Genomic DNA, 12,921 nt, shown 5'->3' on the forward strand with positions numbered 1-12,921 from the left:
TGATTGAGGTATGTTTTTTTTAACAGGCTTAAGCTGTTAAGCCAAAACCAGCAAAGCTTAGAATAGACTAAGTCTGTGTAAGTTGCACCTTTTCTGTTGTTGATTCCTTTTTTTTTTTCTTTTTTTTGTAAAGCATTGTTTTCCAGCTGTCCTAAAATTTTCAGGAAAAAAATGTTGTGACCCTTTGGTTGACATTCCTGTAACTAACAATTCTGTACTACGTGAGCCTAATGAAACTCATACGTTTTAGTGACGGGACACAGAAAAGTATAGAAGTAAGAGTTAGCTACATTACCCTATGTAATATTTTTGTATATTTATTGGAGTGCTTCTAGTTCAGTTCATGTTTGTTCAATAAGTAAAGCTTATAGAGTTAAATCAGTATAGTGATGGATAATTTTGTAATGCTGTAGGATAATGTAACAGTTTGCTTTAAAACTTGCATTGTATTTGGAAGGTAACAAAGGGACATTTTGATTTGACAGAATGTCAACACTATTTTTCCATGCGAAGGAGTGCAGAGAAAGCAATGTATAAAGAAGGCGGGAAATGCCCAAACTGTTGAGAGATGATGTTGTTCACCTTGATTTTCTTGTACTTCTTGAGTAGTAAGCAATGGTGTAACTGAAATGTTTAACAAGAAGTGAACTGTTGTCCTGTATATTTAAAAACAAATATCCCCTCATAGGGGTGGGGGGTCTCAATGTGAAGAGCAAATAAAAATCAAAAAGGTGTTCAAGAGGGGAAAAATTGAACTTTGTGCAAATGTGGGAACCTTGTTTTAATGAGAATGAAATTAACAGGGGAAGTGGCTGCAGCAAACTAGTGATGTGTCAGTATAGTTAGGCTTGCATAGGTGAACTGACAAAATGTTTGCAATGCTGCAGATCCAAAATAGGGTAACCGGATACATGGTCTGATGCTAACTGTAGAGTGTTAACAGCATAGATACGGCATGGCAAAAATTGTACCTTGACTGGCAATTCCTAGTGTAGATTTATATAGGTTGCCTGCCTAGCAGGGTACATGCATGGTGTAGGGAGGAAGCCTGGGCCAAAGATTGTAATTTTCTCTCATTTTGGTATGTGAATGTGCCTGGAAGATCGTACTGGAAGTGAGTAGAATGGGTAGGGCAGAGTGGTAAGACGTGGAGAGTGGCATGGCAGAGAACAAAAGGAAACAACACATTCTTTTAAGATTAGCCCTTTAGAAAGCAGATTTAATAATCATCATCTGTCCTCAGCTTAATATATGATTCTGATCTCCTAGACCTGTTTCTGAAATACAGAATGAGTATAAAGACAGTACATTGGAAATTATACTCCTGAATGTGTACACTTAATTTCCCTTTTTTTGCAATGAAATGTCAGTGTATGAAAAATAGCTTATCTACTAAATTCACTAATGGATGTATTTTTGTTTCTAATGGATAAGTAAGTAGTTAAGCATAAAATTGGACTTTATACAGTTTTTGAGCCTATAAAGATTGGCATTTTATCTCTTAAGATGTCTTGTAAGTCGTATTCTTACGTGTGTTATGCAGGAAGATGAGAAATTTTTGTCTGAAGTTTTTGCACAATTAACAGATGAAGCTACGGATGATGACAAACGATGTGAACTGGTAAGTCATTGGTCTTGGTAGTTCTTTGAATGCTTTAAACTTCAGAGGCTAAATAGAAATACTGAGACTGTTCTATGTAGTTCTGCAGTCATTGAGGTATTTGTTATAATCCTAGAATCATTTCTGATCTAACAAAGTCTTTGGTTTCATACTCCCTAGAAAACTTTCTTGCAATATAAACTGTGATTTATTTGTTCTAAATAATTGTTTTATTATTGAGCACTTTAAAGACTTTAAATACATGCTTTCTTCTAAATATTTTTCCTCATACCATATCCTTACACTTGCCATACAAATGTTGCTTTTTTCACTACTTTTTACTTGTTGAAGAAAATCTTGAAGTCTTACAACTGAGTATTATCAGTAGTCCCTTAGTGTCAATATATTACAAATGTTTATGCCTGAATATGTTTATCTGTTTATCTGCTTAGTGTAAATGGCTCTGTTAAAATCTAGACTCTGTGCTTTTGGCAAAGGAAACATATTTTTGTTCTTTCAAACAAAAGGCATGCCAGACAGAACTGTAAATCCTTCATATGCTACATGTGATAAAATAGCTAAAAAATGAATGTATTTCTTTCTGAGGTAAATTTCTACCTCTTACATATTTTAGGGGCTTTTTTTGCTTTTGCTTTGCTTTCACACCTAATGTCTGCTAATTGATGTTGTTGATTGTTGGAGGAGAAAGGACTAGAATAATTCCATTTTCTAGGAAGGCACTTACTTATCAGTACACAAACTCTAATATAAATTGCAACTATTTCCTACTTTTGGAAGAGTTTACAAAACTGGTTGTATGATAAACAGTCATCTTTGAGGCTTGTTACTTTGCAAAATTTCTTTCAAGATCATGAAAGAAAAGATACCTAATTGTCCAGATGTAATTTTTCCTTGTGGAAAGTATGGGTGTTGTTTGAGATAAGGGTCTTATTTTCAGCTGACCTAACAATTAGTGATATACTAAGACTTTGATTCTATACAGACATGAGTTTGCTTATGTAACTCAAGTTGCACAAACATGTAACTTTGATTACCAGAAAGACAGACAACTGTATTTTCTTGGTAGGTAACTCATATCTTCCTAGTTTTGTTACCACTGTTATCACAGAATAACCAGTTTCTTCAAGTTGTATTAATAATTCATTGTTTTCTGTATCAAAAGCATCTTACACTACTTTTTTCCTTATGTGATAGGTTAACTTTTTCAAGGAATTCTGCGCATTTTCTCAGACGTTACAACCTCAGAACAGAGATGCATTTTTCAAAACTTTGGCAAAGTTGGGAATCCTTCCCGCTCTTGAAATAGTAATGGTAAGTGAAAACTTAAAGCTGATTTTATTTAAAAAAAAAAAAAAAAACAGAAAAAACAGAAACACATCCTTTTAGCCAGTTTTTCAGATCTGGTAGGCATCTTTATGTCTAAGTTTCATTGGGCAGCTTTGCTCTTCTGAAAATTGAAGTTTATCTTAAAGTTCAGAATCCAAAAGATGTTCACATTTTTCTAAAGTGGCTTAATTTTATTTATATATTTATTTTACTTTGTATGATGGAGAAATCTGTGGTAAATGCAGTACTCTTGACAAAATAGCGTAAAAATTGCAAGGTATTCTTTTTTTGTGGCTTCTTGATTTTTGGAGCTGCACTGAAGAAGTATTTTTAGATCATCTTGAACTGTTATTTTGTTCCTATTCCAAAAGATTGTGTAATTCTGTCTTTTCAGAGGTATGAAGCAGATTGTCTTATTCTGCAATGTTGAAGCGTCCTTTTTATCACTCCTTCGGTTGAAAGTAGCTACTGCTGCTTGACCATTGTAATTTATATATCATCACCATTGTTGCTTAGAAAATATATATTCAAATTTTTTTATTCTAGAGTAACAATCTGTCAAGTTACCAGTTTGACACTGACTGTTAAGAAAACACTGAAGTAATATAGATGTTAAGTGACTAGATGAACCCTAATCTCATGATTTTTTTCAGGGCTAGACTAGTGTGAATGTTTCCTGTCCCATTTAATTTTTTAGATTTAAAATTGTGCAGTTATCAGAAAAAATTACATACCATAAGGAAAATGATTAATTCTTACTGCCTGTGAGTGAGTGTAGAAACATTTGTATATACCTGCAATTAATTTGTAGTTGGTCCTTTTGCACAAATCTAATTAAACTGTGGATAACAGGTACAGAACATTAGCATCTTAAATATTCTGTCACCTAGTACCCTATTATTTATTTATTTATTTTTGCCTAAATTGTAGCTATCAAATTCACAGGAATCCTTACATTCTTTTTCGGGAGGAGAAATGGTGGTGAAAAGATTTGGCTGTATTTTATCGTTTTTTTCTGTATCTGTRTTACTGCATCTGTGGTAGAATTTTTTATTTTTTTATATATATAATAAAATGTTTTCAAATACCTCTCTGATTCTTTGCAGCTGTACCTGAGATGGTTTATCTGTAATAAATTGATCTCATTTTTATTAGGGAATGGACGATTTGCAAGTTAGATCTGCTGCTACAGATATATTTTCTTATCTAGTAGAATTTAGTCCATCCATGGTCCGAGAATTTGTAATGCAAGAGGCCCAACAGAGTGATGATGTGAGTAAAAGTTTTTTAGAGCTTATTTAATATCCTGTGTTTATTTAATGTTTACTGAAGTTTTATRTATGAATTATACCCCAGATGAGAGTTGTGAAGTTTTTGTTTGCCTGTTTACTTTGTGAGAATAAAGAAAACATAACTGCCACTTCCTCAGTGGCTAATGTAAGCACCGATGCCTCTATCAGGCTTGTTAAAATAGGTGCCCAGTAGCTGCTGTCTGAAAATCAGGTTTTTCTCAGATAAAAACTTGCTTAATGTATATCTGAGCTTGAGGGTATACCTGTCTTGTTTCCTGCTGAATAGGCCAATGATTGCCATAGCTGTTCTATTACAAAATCTCTTGATTTGTCTTTTGTTGCTCCTTGTTTTTTTGTTGGACTGGAATTTGCCAAACCTTGCAGGCAACATCTGCRTGCCTTTGAGTTAGGCAGCAGTGCCCTTTCATGTCCTTGGGGATAGCTGTCCGGATTTAGGGAACCTCTTGGTCTGCCTTTTGAGTCATGTCTCTCCTGACAGCCGTTCGCTGAGCCCCGTCCCCTGTTGTTGGCCTGGAAGCATTCGAGACTTTGGTCAGAGTGTCAGCATCTGCATCTGGCATTCTTAAAAAGTAGAGCCAGCTGCTCTTCTATGTCTGCTGCGGGACCATACACCCTGTTTTAAAAAAAAAAACAAAAAACAAAACACTTCAGTGTTTGTGATACAGTTATCCCCAAAATGTAGRTATTATAAACATAGGAAAAATCAGACTTAAGACTTAAAAATTTCTGAGTGTGGTAGGGTTCCATGTGTTTACATTCATAAGACTGTAATTCTACCTAATAGTGATCTTCAGATGAGGAGGGACATGCCTGACAGAACTGCAGTGTCTAGAAGCAGCTTTGAGAGATGGTTTCATTTGCAGTTTCCAGTTCACTTTAAAATACTGAAACTCAGTATGGAAACTCTAGGAAAAGCATTCCACTTCTGAAACCTTGTGTCTGATTGTTTTGGGGTTTTTTTGCAGGATATCCTCCTCATCAATGTGGTCATTGAGCAGATGATCTGCGATACTGATCCTGAACTTGGGGGAGCTGTTCAGTTAATGGGGCTCTTGCGTACTCTGATAGATCCAGAGAATATGTTGGCCACAGCTAATGTAAGAAAATACAAAGGGGTAAAGACACTTTACTGTCTAGCAAAATTAAAAGCCTGATATTCTTTCCAACTCTTATTCTGGTGGGAGGATAAGAAAAGAGATGTTTTTTGACAGTGTCATTTTTGGTCCGGTATTGAATTTCATCAAGCTAAAAAATAAATGGAAACTTCCATTAACTGTTGATAATAAAAGGCATGTCTGTGTGGTGCTGTGTAAGTATTTATTAAAATGAGTAATCCTGTGCTTCCGTGAAATAGTACTAGCCTAGTCATAACTTCTGCTAGCTGGGTGATAAATACTGAAATGTAAAAGGAGTCCAAGAGGGCTTTGTGTGAAACCAAATCAATGTTTTAATACCAGTGTTACAATAAAGATGCAGCATCATTGAACTAGTCCAAAATGAGGAAATTATTTGTATTCTTCTAGAATTCCAAATTGTACATGTTTTCAGATGTCAAAGGAAAAACAGAACATTTCTTGAAACTTGCATTTAAAACTTTGCTGATCATTCCTTCCTTTCAACTGCTGTCATACTGAATTCAGACCTTTCCAAGGGCAAATTATTACGCCTCCATTACCTTTTCAACATTTGTACCAAATGTTTACTTTTATGGGGTATAGCTATTTATTAATTTCTTAAAATACGGCTTTTTAAAGTACAATGTACTCAGTATTTAATGCATACTCTGCTTAAGGAAAAACATTGTAATTTTGCTCATGTATTGATCTGTATGTACTATGTAGCAAGATGGCAAGATGATACTTTGGTGTAAAAAGTTGGGGGTTATATTGGTAAAATTACTGCCTTTACCTTTCAGAGTGGTTTAAATAAACTCTGTGAAGCACTTTGATCAGACATTTCTGTCTTTTCAGTATATATTTGCATCCACAATGTTTTTTTCAGTGATAGTTAAACTGCTTTGATGTCTCACAGATCTTCTGTTTTATTTAATTAAACAAATATATCTTATGCCAGTGAAGTCAAAGAATGTTACAGGTCCAGCCAAATAGATAGAGGCAAACCTGAGGGAGTCACTTAGAATTCTTGTAGGCTTTTATGTTACTACTGTTCCTTATTTAAAAGAATACGTACACATGCCAGTATTTAATAAAAGTTATATTTGTTTTAGAAAACAGAAAAAAGTGAATTTCTCAATTTCTTCTACAACCATTGTATGCATGTTCTTACTGCACCACTTCTGGCTAATACATCAGAAGATAAATGTGAAAAAGGTGAGGTTATGTATATGTTTTTTTATCTTATAATATTTTCAGCTGACTTACTGTACCAGTAATGGTGAAAAGATTTGTGATGTTAGCTGGGAATACACTTGCTGAAAACTATTGTTCCCCAGTGGCAGGGGATCAATGGGCAGAAGTCCTAATAGCCCTATAATTTTCCTTTTATTAGATTAGTTGCAGCTTTGGTAATAGGTTTGCATGCCATGCTTCGTTTAAAAAAAAAAAAATTGCTGATGTACATCATTAATTTTAAAATACTTTTACAACTGCAGTTTTAAAAAAATATTTGCTGTAAAGCAGAGTGTCTTCAGTTCACAAGTGCTTTTAGAAAAAAACATACAGAAATGTTGTGGCGTTCAACAGAACGATGCATTACATGATTCTAGGCATCCAGTGTCTACAGGTGATTAACTCCAAAAAGTAGTTTTCACTTTGTACTTTACAACAGTATAGAAATACTGCAAGAAGTCCAAGAAATACATGTTGGAACTCCTTTCTCTTGTTTCTTTTCATTTTTGTTTCCTTTTTTTTTTTCCTATGGACAACAGTAAATGAATTAAATTCCTCATTTTTGTCTCTGGTGTTTTACAAAGAGATATTTAACTTAACAGCCTCTAAGTCAGACTTTTATTATAAGTACTCTTTCAAGAGATGAAAGTGTTAGGTGAATCATTAGAATTTAAAAAATATATATTGTTTTAGTTTATGTATTTTATACTTAAACCTTGTAGAATATTTGTAGCATTCATTTCAGAGTGTTATATGAAAAATTTAGAATAAGTACTTTCTTTTAGCCTAGGGAGGAATAAAATTCCTAAATATTAGATTACATATTTGCACCTAGTTGAATTTGAAATTTTTTAATGTAAACTGAATACAGAAGTATCATCTGGCATATTCTGCTATATGTTTATTTCCCTGTAGATTAGTGAAGCTTTTTACTTGATTAAAAGTTTGAACAGTTAAAAAATGATTATTTATGCTCATTTTTTAAGTATTTACAACACTTTTAAAAACCTATACCTTTATTTTTTATTTGTCAGATGCAGTAGTTGGGTCTACTAAGAGTAATACAATTTGTCCTGGTAAGTTTTAACTCACCTTGTCTTTTGAAACTTGTTTCATACACTCTGTATGTTTTTTAAAAAAAGTTAAATATGTCCATATTTTGTTTTTTTAAATACTTTGTATTAGCGTAGATGTAGGTGTGTTGCTTCATTTGAGACATCGGGAAGCTGGAAGAATAATATTTTTATCTGACTCTGCTTCATCAGGTTTTACGTTTTTATATTTTTAGGTTCTCTCAGGATCATTCAGTTCAGATCATTGTTAATGGAATATGTAGTAAGCAGACATAGCTCGGCTTTTTTTAAATCTGTGCTGGCTTCTTGAGTGTTGTGAAAAGACTAATGCTAATTAGGTTTATAAATTCCAGATTTGATCAGCTTTCTTCTTTTAACATGTACTGTTAATTTGGATAGCTGCAACTAGTAAGTCCACGATATTGGAGGAAACCCCACTACCAGTTCAGGATACTGGTGTGGCTGTAGGAAAAAAAAAAGGCTCTTTTGTTTGGTTGGTTTTGTTTTGGGGGTGAGGGGGTGCTTCCTTCTGACAGAATGTCCAGCTTCCTAAAGCAGTTCCGTAAGCAGGTAAAAAGGTGTCAGGAACCGTAATAGCAACCAAGCTTAGTGACAATTTGGTGCATGACTTTCTTTGCACTCTCCCTTTCTCTCTCTTAATCAATGCATTTATTTTTCTCATAGATAATTATCAAACGGCACAACTACTTGCCTTAATTTTGGAGCTGCTTACTTTCTGTGTGGAACACCATACATATCACATCAAGAATTATATTATGAACAAAGATTTGTTAAGAAGAGTATTGGTCTTGATGAATTCGAAACACACCTTTTTGGCCTTGTGTGAGTATGGAGCTGCCATTAATTTCCTTTTTCAAAATTTTTGTATGTGCAGTGTGGAATGTGTGTGGATACTTAAATTAAAAATTCATGTTACTTTCCTGTTAATTACTGACTAGTTGTTTAGTATTTTGGAAGAAAGGTGGCAAATATCTGTTAACATTGACCAATGCAAGTTGTGGTGGAAGGAGAATAGTTTTATCTTTTGAATTCCACTATGATCCATTAAGTCTTTATGACAATAAGAATCATCTGAGATTGGGTATCACATCTCATTTATATGGGAATACTGTCATTTCTTAATAACATCATAAAACTAGTGCTCCTTGGGGAGAGTGGATGGAATATTGTGAGCCATGAGATTTAAAGAATAATGACTGGTTCTGGAAGGTGAACACAGAAGAGCGCAGGAGTGAACTTAACTGGAATAATGTAACAGGAATAATTAACTTAGCATGTGCTGAAATTATTGCTGTTGTACTTTAAAAAGAATTGAATGGACCCTGATCACATTCAGATATGCTGAAGAGTCACAAAAAAAAATAGGGGTGGGGGGGATCAATTCTCCTCAAATGTTTATTTTGAACTTTCAGAAAATGCTTTTTAATGCTTTTGGTTTGGAAGCACATCTTCCTCTTAGTAACATCGGTTTGGGTTTTTTTCTATTCTCTTCAAGAGAAGCAGACTGGAGCTCAGATGAATAGTTATTAAATACTTTTCAATTTCTTTCTTTGTATAGGTGCTCTTCGCTTTATGAGGAGGATAATTGGCCTAAAAGATGAATTTTATAACCGTTACATCACCAAGGGAAACCTGTTTGAACCAGTTATAAATGCTCTTTTGGATAATGGAACTAGGTACAATCTGCTCAACTCTGCTGTGATTGAACTATTTGAATTCATCAGAGTGGTAAGTTAAGCAGCTTCTTCAGCTCCTGTATGTATGTGGTATCTTAGATAGAAATACAGAATGCAAATCTTGCACATGAAATAGTGTATTACTACTTAAAATAAAAACACCGAAGAAACCCGCAGCTGTTAAAATATTCAAATAGCAAATAGCCAGTAATTTGCTTCATATTTTATTTTACATGATCACTCCTTCCAAGAATACTTGTAGGCTGTGTGTGTGTGTGTGTGTGTGTGTAAAAGACAGTATGTGAATTCAGCAGCTAAAAATATGGCTGCTGCTTCATCTCATCTGAAAAAAAAAAGTGCTGTGCTTTGAAATCTGGAGGATTCAGGACTTCCAACAATAAAGAAAGATTAGTTTTATTTCTTGCTAGCAGAAGGGTGTCCTGTGCAGTCAGTTACTCAGCTCTCTCTTGTAATAGTTGCTGTCCATTGAATTAATGGAAACTGTTAATAGTGCATAGGAATTTTTTTAAGTTAACCTTTCCTCTCACACAAAAGAAATTATTTTAATACAGCCTTTTCTGAGTAGGGGAGGCATTTACACACCTGCTCTGTCGTGAGAGGAGAAGGAAACTAACCATTTCATTCAGGACTGTCATAGTATTGCCCTTCAGTCTCTCTGTACATGTATATTGTAATCCTTGACTCGGAAGCCAGAATGGACATGTCAGAGATGCTCTACAGCTGCAGTCTGTAAATGAAATTCTTTTAAGTGATTGACTGCAATGTCACTGGATCAAACTTAGAAGTGAGGAATTAGGTGCAATATGTTGTATGTGAGCAAGTCTGGGTCTAAATGAGATTGATTTGACTAGAAATTGGAGTGAGCATTGTCCTTTAAAATCCTACACACGAGCTTTCTCAGTGTCAGCTTTGAATCAGTAGCTTTTCTGCCAGCAGAGTTTTGGGGAACAATGTTTGTGTGGACAGGACAGAGGACAAACGGGAGCAGCCCGTCTGTTGGACTGCTGGGGTGGGAGACCTGGACTTTGCAGCAGCTCCTGAGCGACTTGCTGTGAATGCCTTTATGTCTGAGAACCCTCTGGGTGAATCTTTGCATTCCCCAAAAACAGAGGGCAGTGTTTAGTTTGATGCTATGGTAGCAGCTAGCTTTTCCAACAAGAGGAAAAAGTCGTGGTTTTTTGGATGATTCAGATACAGGTATTTTGTTACTTATTTCCTTTTGCCATTGTGGTATGAAAGTTAAGGTTTGCCTCATGGGGGGGAGATTTGTTTAGAGGATGGCTGATCAAAAGGTGCCTCATCCTGTGTGTGCTGATGTAGTTACGGAGGGCTAGAAAGAGCTAAAACTTGTGGGAAGAGCAGGGTGTAATTAAATTCTTCAGTATTTTTCTCAAGAAGGCTTAATCCTAGATAGCAAACATCATGATTTAATTGCTCAAAATATCACAAACAAGAAGGGGACAGGAAAAAAGAGAGATTATTTTCCACTGATATGGGAAATAATAACTATTTCTATAGATTTCGAATTTAAAAAAAAAATCTCAGATGACYTCACATTTCTTTACAATAATCCTTTCACTCTGGAGAATGGATCAGTTACTTTTAAAATGAAACAACCCTAAAGCTTTCTGAATTTCTGCATGTTAATATTTGAGACTTAAAAACTGTTTTGTGCTTATGCAGGAAGATATCAAGTCACTTATTGCACATATAGTTGAAAACTTTTATAATGCACTTGAATCTATCGAATATGTTCAGACATTCAAGGGATTGAAGACAAAATATGAGCAAGAAAAAGACCGACAAAACCAGAAACTGAACAGGTACTCCCCAGTTTGTGTCCTAAGGCTTTTATTTAATGTCATTATGTAATATCTTTTTATTACTGATTTCCCCCAAAGAGGACAAAAAAAGGCAAAGACTGGATTTTTTTTTTTTTCTTTCATGATGAAAATTTCTTTAATTAGAGTAAGCCCCCATTTGGGCTTCCTTGTGGCCTACTGTAATACAGTTCATATTTGTCAATATATTAAATGTTAAATTCAGAAAACTTTGTCATGCAGAGTTAGACTTCAGTCTCCCTCCTTGTCAGCTGACGTTTTGGTGAAGCTTGTGGTAGCGCTAGAGCTGCGGACTGGGCTGGGTTGCCCTCTCGAGTGCACTGAATGCTCCTTAAAATTCTGTGCCGAGCTGACAGTCTGGAAACGGTGAGCAAAACTTGAATCATTTGTCATGTGTCTCTTACAGTGTTCCATCTATATTGCGTAGCAATAGATTTCGCAGAGATGCAAGAGCCTTAGAAGAAGATGAAGAAATGTGGTTCAATGAAGATGAAGAGGAAGAAGGTGAAGCTGTTGTACCTCCAGTTGAGAAATCAAAACCAGAGGATGATTTTCCAGATAGCTATGAAAAATTTATGGAAACTAAGAAAGGTATTTACCAAATATCAGCTTGTCAGCATGGCAAGTGCTGTCTGTCAGATCTATGGGGTGTCATGTATCATGTAAACAATGTGTCATGTTCCCGCTCCGAAGCATAAGCGGGAGTAATGGTGTTCTGTGAGTAAGTGATGAATTCTTAATGTGCCTTTGGAAGCCAGTTTAGGATTAAAATGATCAGTTAAATTGCTCCAAACATGCTGGTAGTTTTAAACCACCTTCARAAGTAAATCTTTGTATGTACTTGTGTATCCCAAGTGAGCACCATCCCCATGTCCAAAGCAGCTGTGCCATTCTCTCATTTTGAATGCTTGCATGCCTTGGGTGAGCTCAGTAGGTGAGTTGTTGATTTAAACCAAATGAAAGAAAAGGCTTCTTTTGTCCTGCAGTTATCCTGTGATGTGGATTGTACTTTATGGTGTACAGCTAATATTTAAGTATGAATATGTTTGTCCCTCAGCTAAAGAGAGTGAAGACAAAGAGAATCTTCCAAAAAGGACTTCAGCTGGGGGATTCAAATTCACTTTTTCCCACTCTGCCAGTGCAGCTAATGGTGCAAACAGTACGAACAGTAAATCTGTGGCAGCTCAGACGTCACCAGCAAGCTCCAATGGCTCCTCTTCCAAGAATGCAACCCTGACCACAGCCGTGACAGCCACGAAGGTGGGGCAACTTGTGTAAGAGCGCAACAGTAGCGGTATCATGAAATCATACTGATTGTCATGTAGTAAGGTCAGCATTAGTCTCCAGGTAGAATACCTTATTTATGAATAAATTGATACAGAGCTCTGTTCAGTTAAAGCCCTTACTAGTTTGGGGGAAGGTTTAAAGATACATTAGGTAGGACTAGGATCTTTTGATAATCTGATGGGCACAGTCTTGTATCTTCTGCATAATCCTAACTGTTCCCACCCCTCAATTTTGTTTAACTGTCCAGATGCTGCTTTTTGTGTGTGATATATGTAAGAGGTTGGGGGGGTTGTTTGTCTTTTGAATTAGTGGACCCTCAGTTGTAGAACTAGTAAGTTTTTAAGCAGATGAAATACAGTAGCTAATTGAAACTTTTTGTCTTATACAACAGTGT

General features: G+C 35.4%; 1 protein-coding gene across 1 annotated transcript in view; it reads left to right on the forward strand.

Annotated features, from left to right (window-relative positions):
* PPP4R3B (protein phosphatase 4 regulatory subunit 3B) overlaps positions 1-12,921 on the forward strand; it is a gene marked incomplete at its 5' end in the record, with an annotated part of 33,840 nt that overhangs the window by 18,765 nt on the left and 2,154 nt on the right. Inside the window, 11 exons of the mRNA XM_026066564.1 lie at positions 1,544-1,621; positions 2,816-2,932; positions 4,103-4,219; positions 5,226-5,357; positions 6,488-6,590; positions 7,643-7,684; positions 8,366-8,524; positions 9,261-9,430; positions 11,083-11,222; positions 11,647-11,831; positions 12,298-12,500. Coding sequence (XP_025922349.1) covers positions 1,544-1,621; positions 2,816-2,932; positions 4,103-4,219; positions 5,226-5,357; positions 6,488-6,590; positions 7,643-7,684; positions 8,366-8,524; positions 9,261-9,430; positions 11,083-11,222; positions 11,647-11,831; positions 12,298-12,500 — 1,446 coding nt within the window. The remainder of the gene's footprint in view (positions 1-1,543; positions 1,622-2,815; positions 2,933-4,102; positions 4,220-5,225; positions 5,358-6,487; positions 6,591-7,642; positions 7,685-8,365; positions 8,525-9,260; positions 9,431-11,082; positions 11,223-11,646; positions 11,832-12,297; positions 12,501-12,921) is intronic.

The sequence above is a fragment of the Apteryx rowi genome, unplaced genomic scaffold (assembly GCF_003343035.1).
Source record: "Apteryx rowi isolate R43461 unplaced genomic scaffold, aptRow1 scaffold_243, whole genome shotgun sequence".
NCBI lineage: Eukaryota > Metazoa > Chordata > Aves > Apterygiformes > Apterygidae > Apteryx > Apteryx rowi.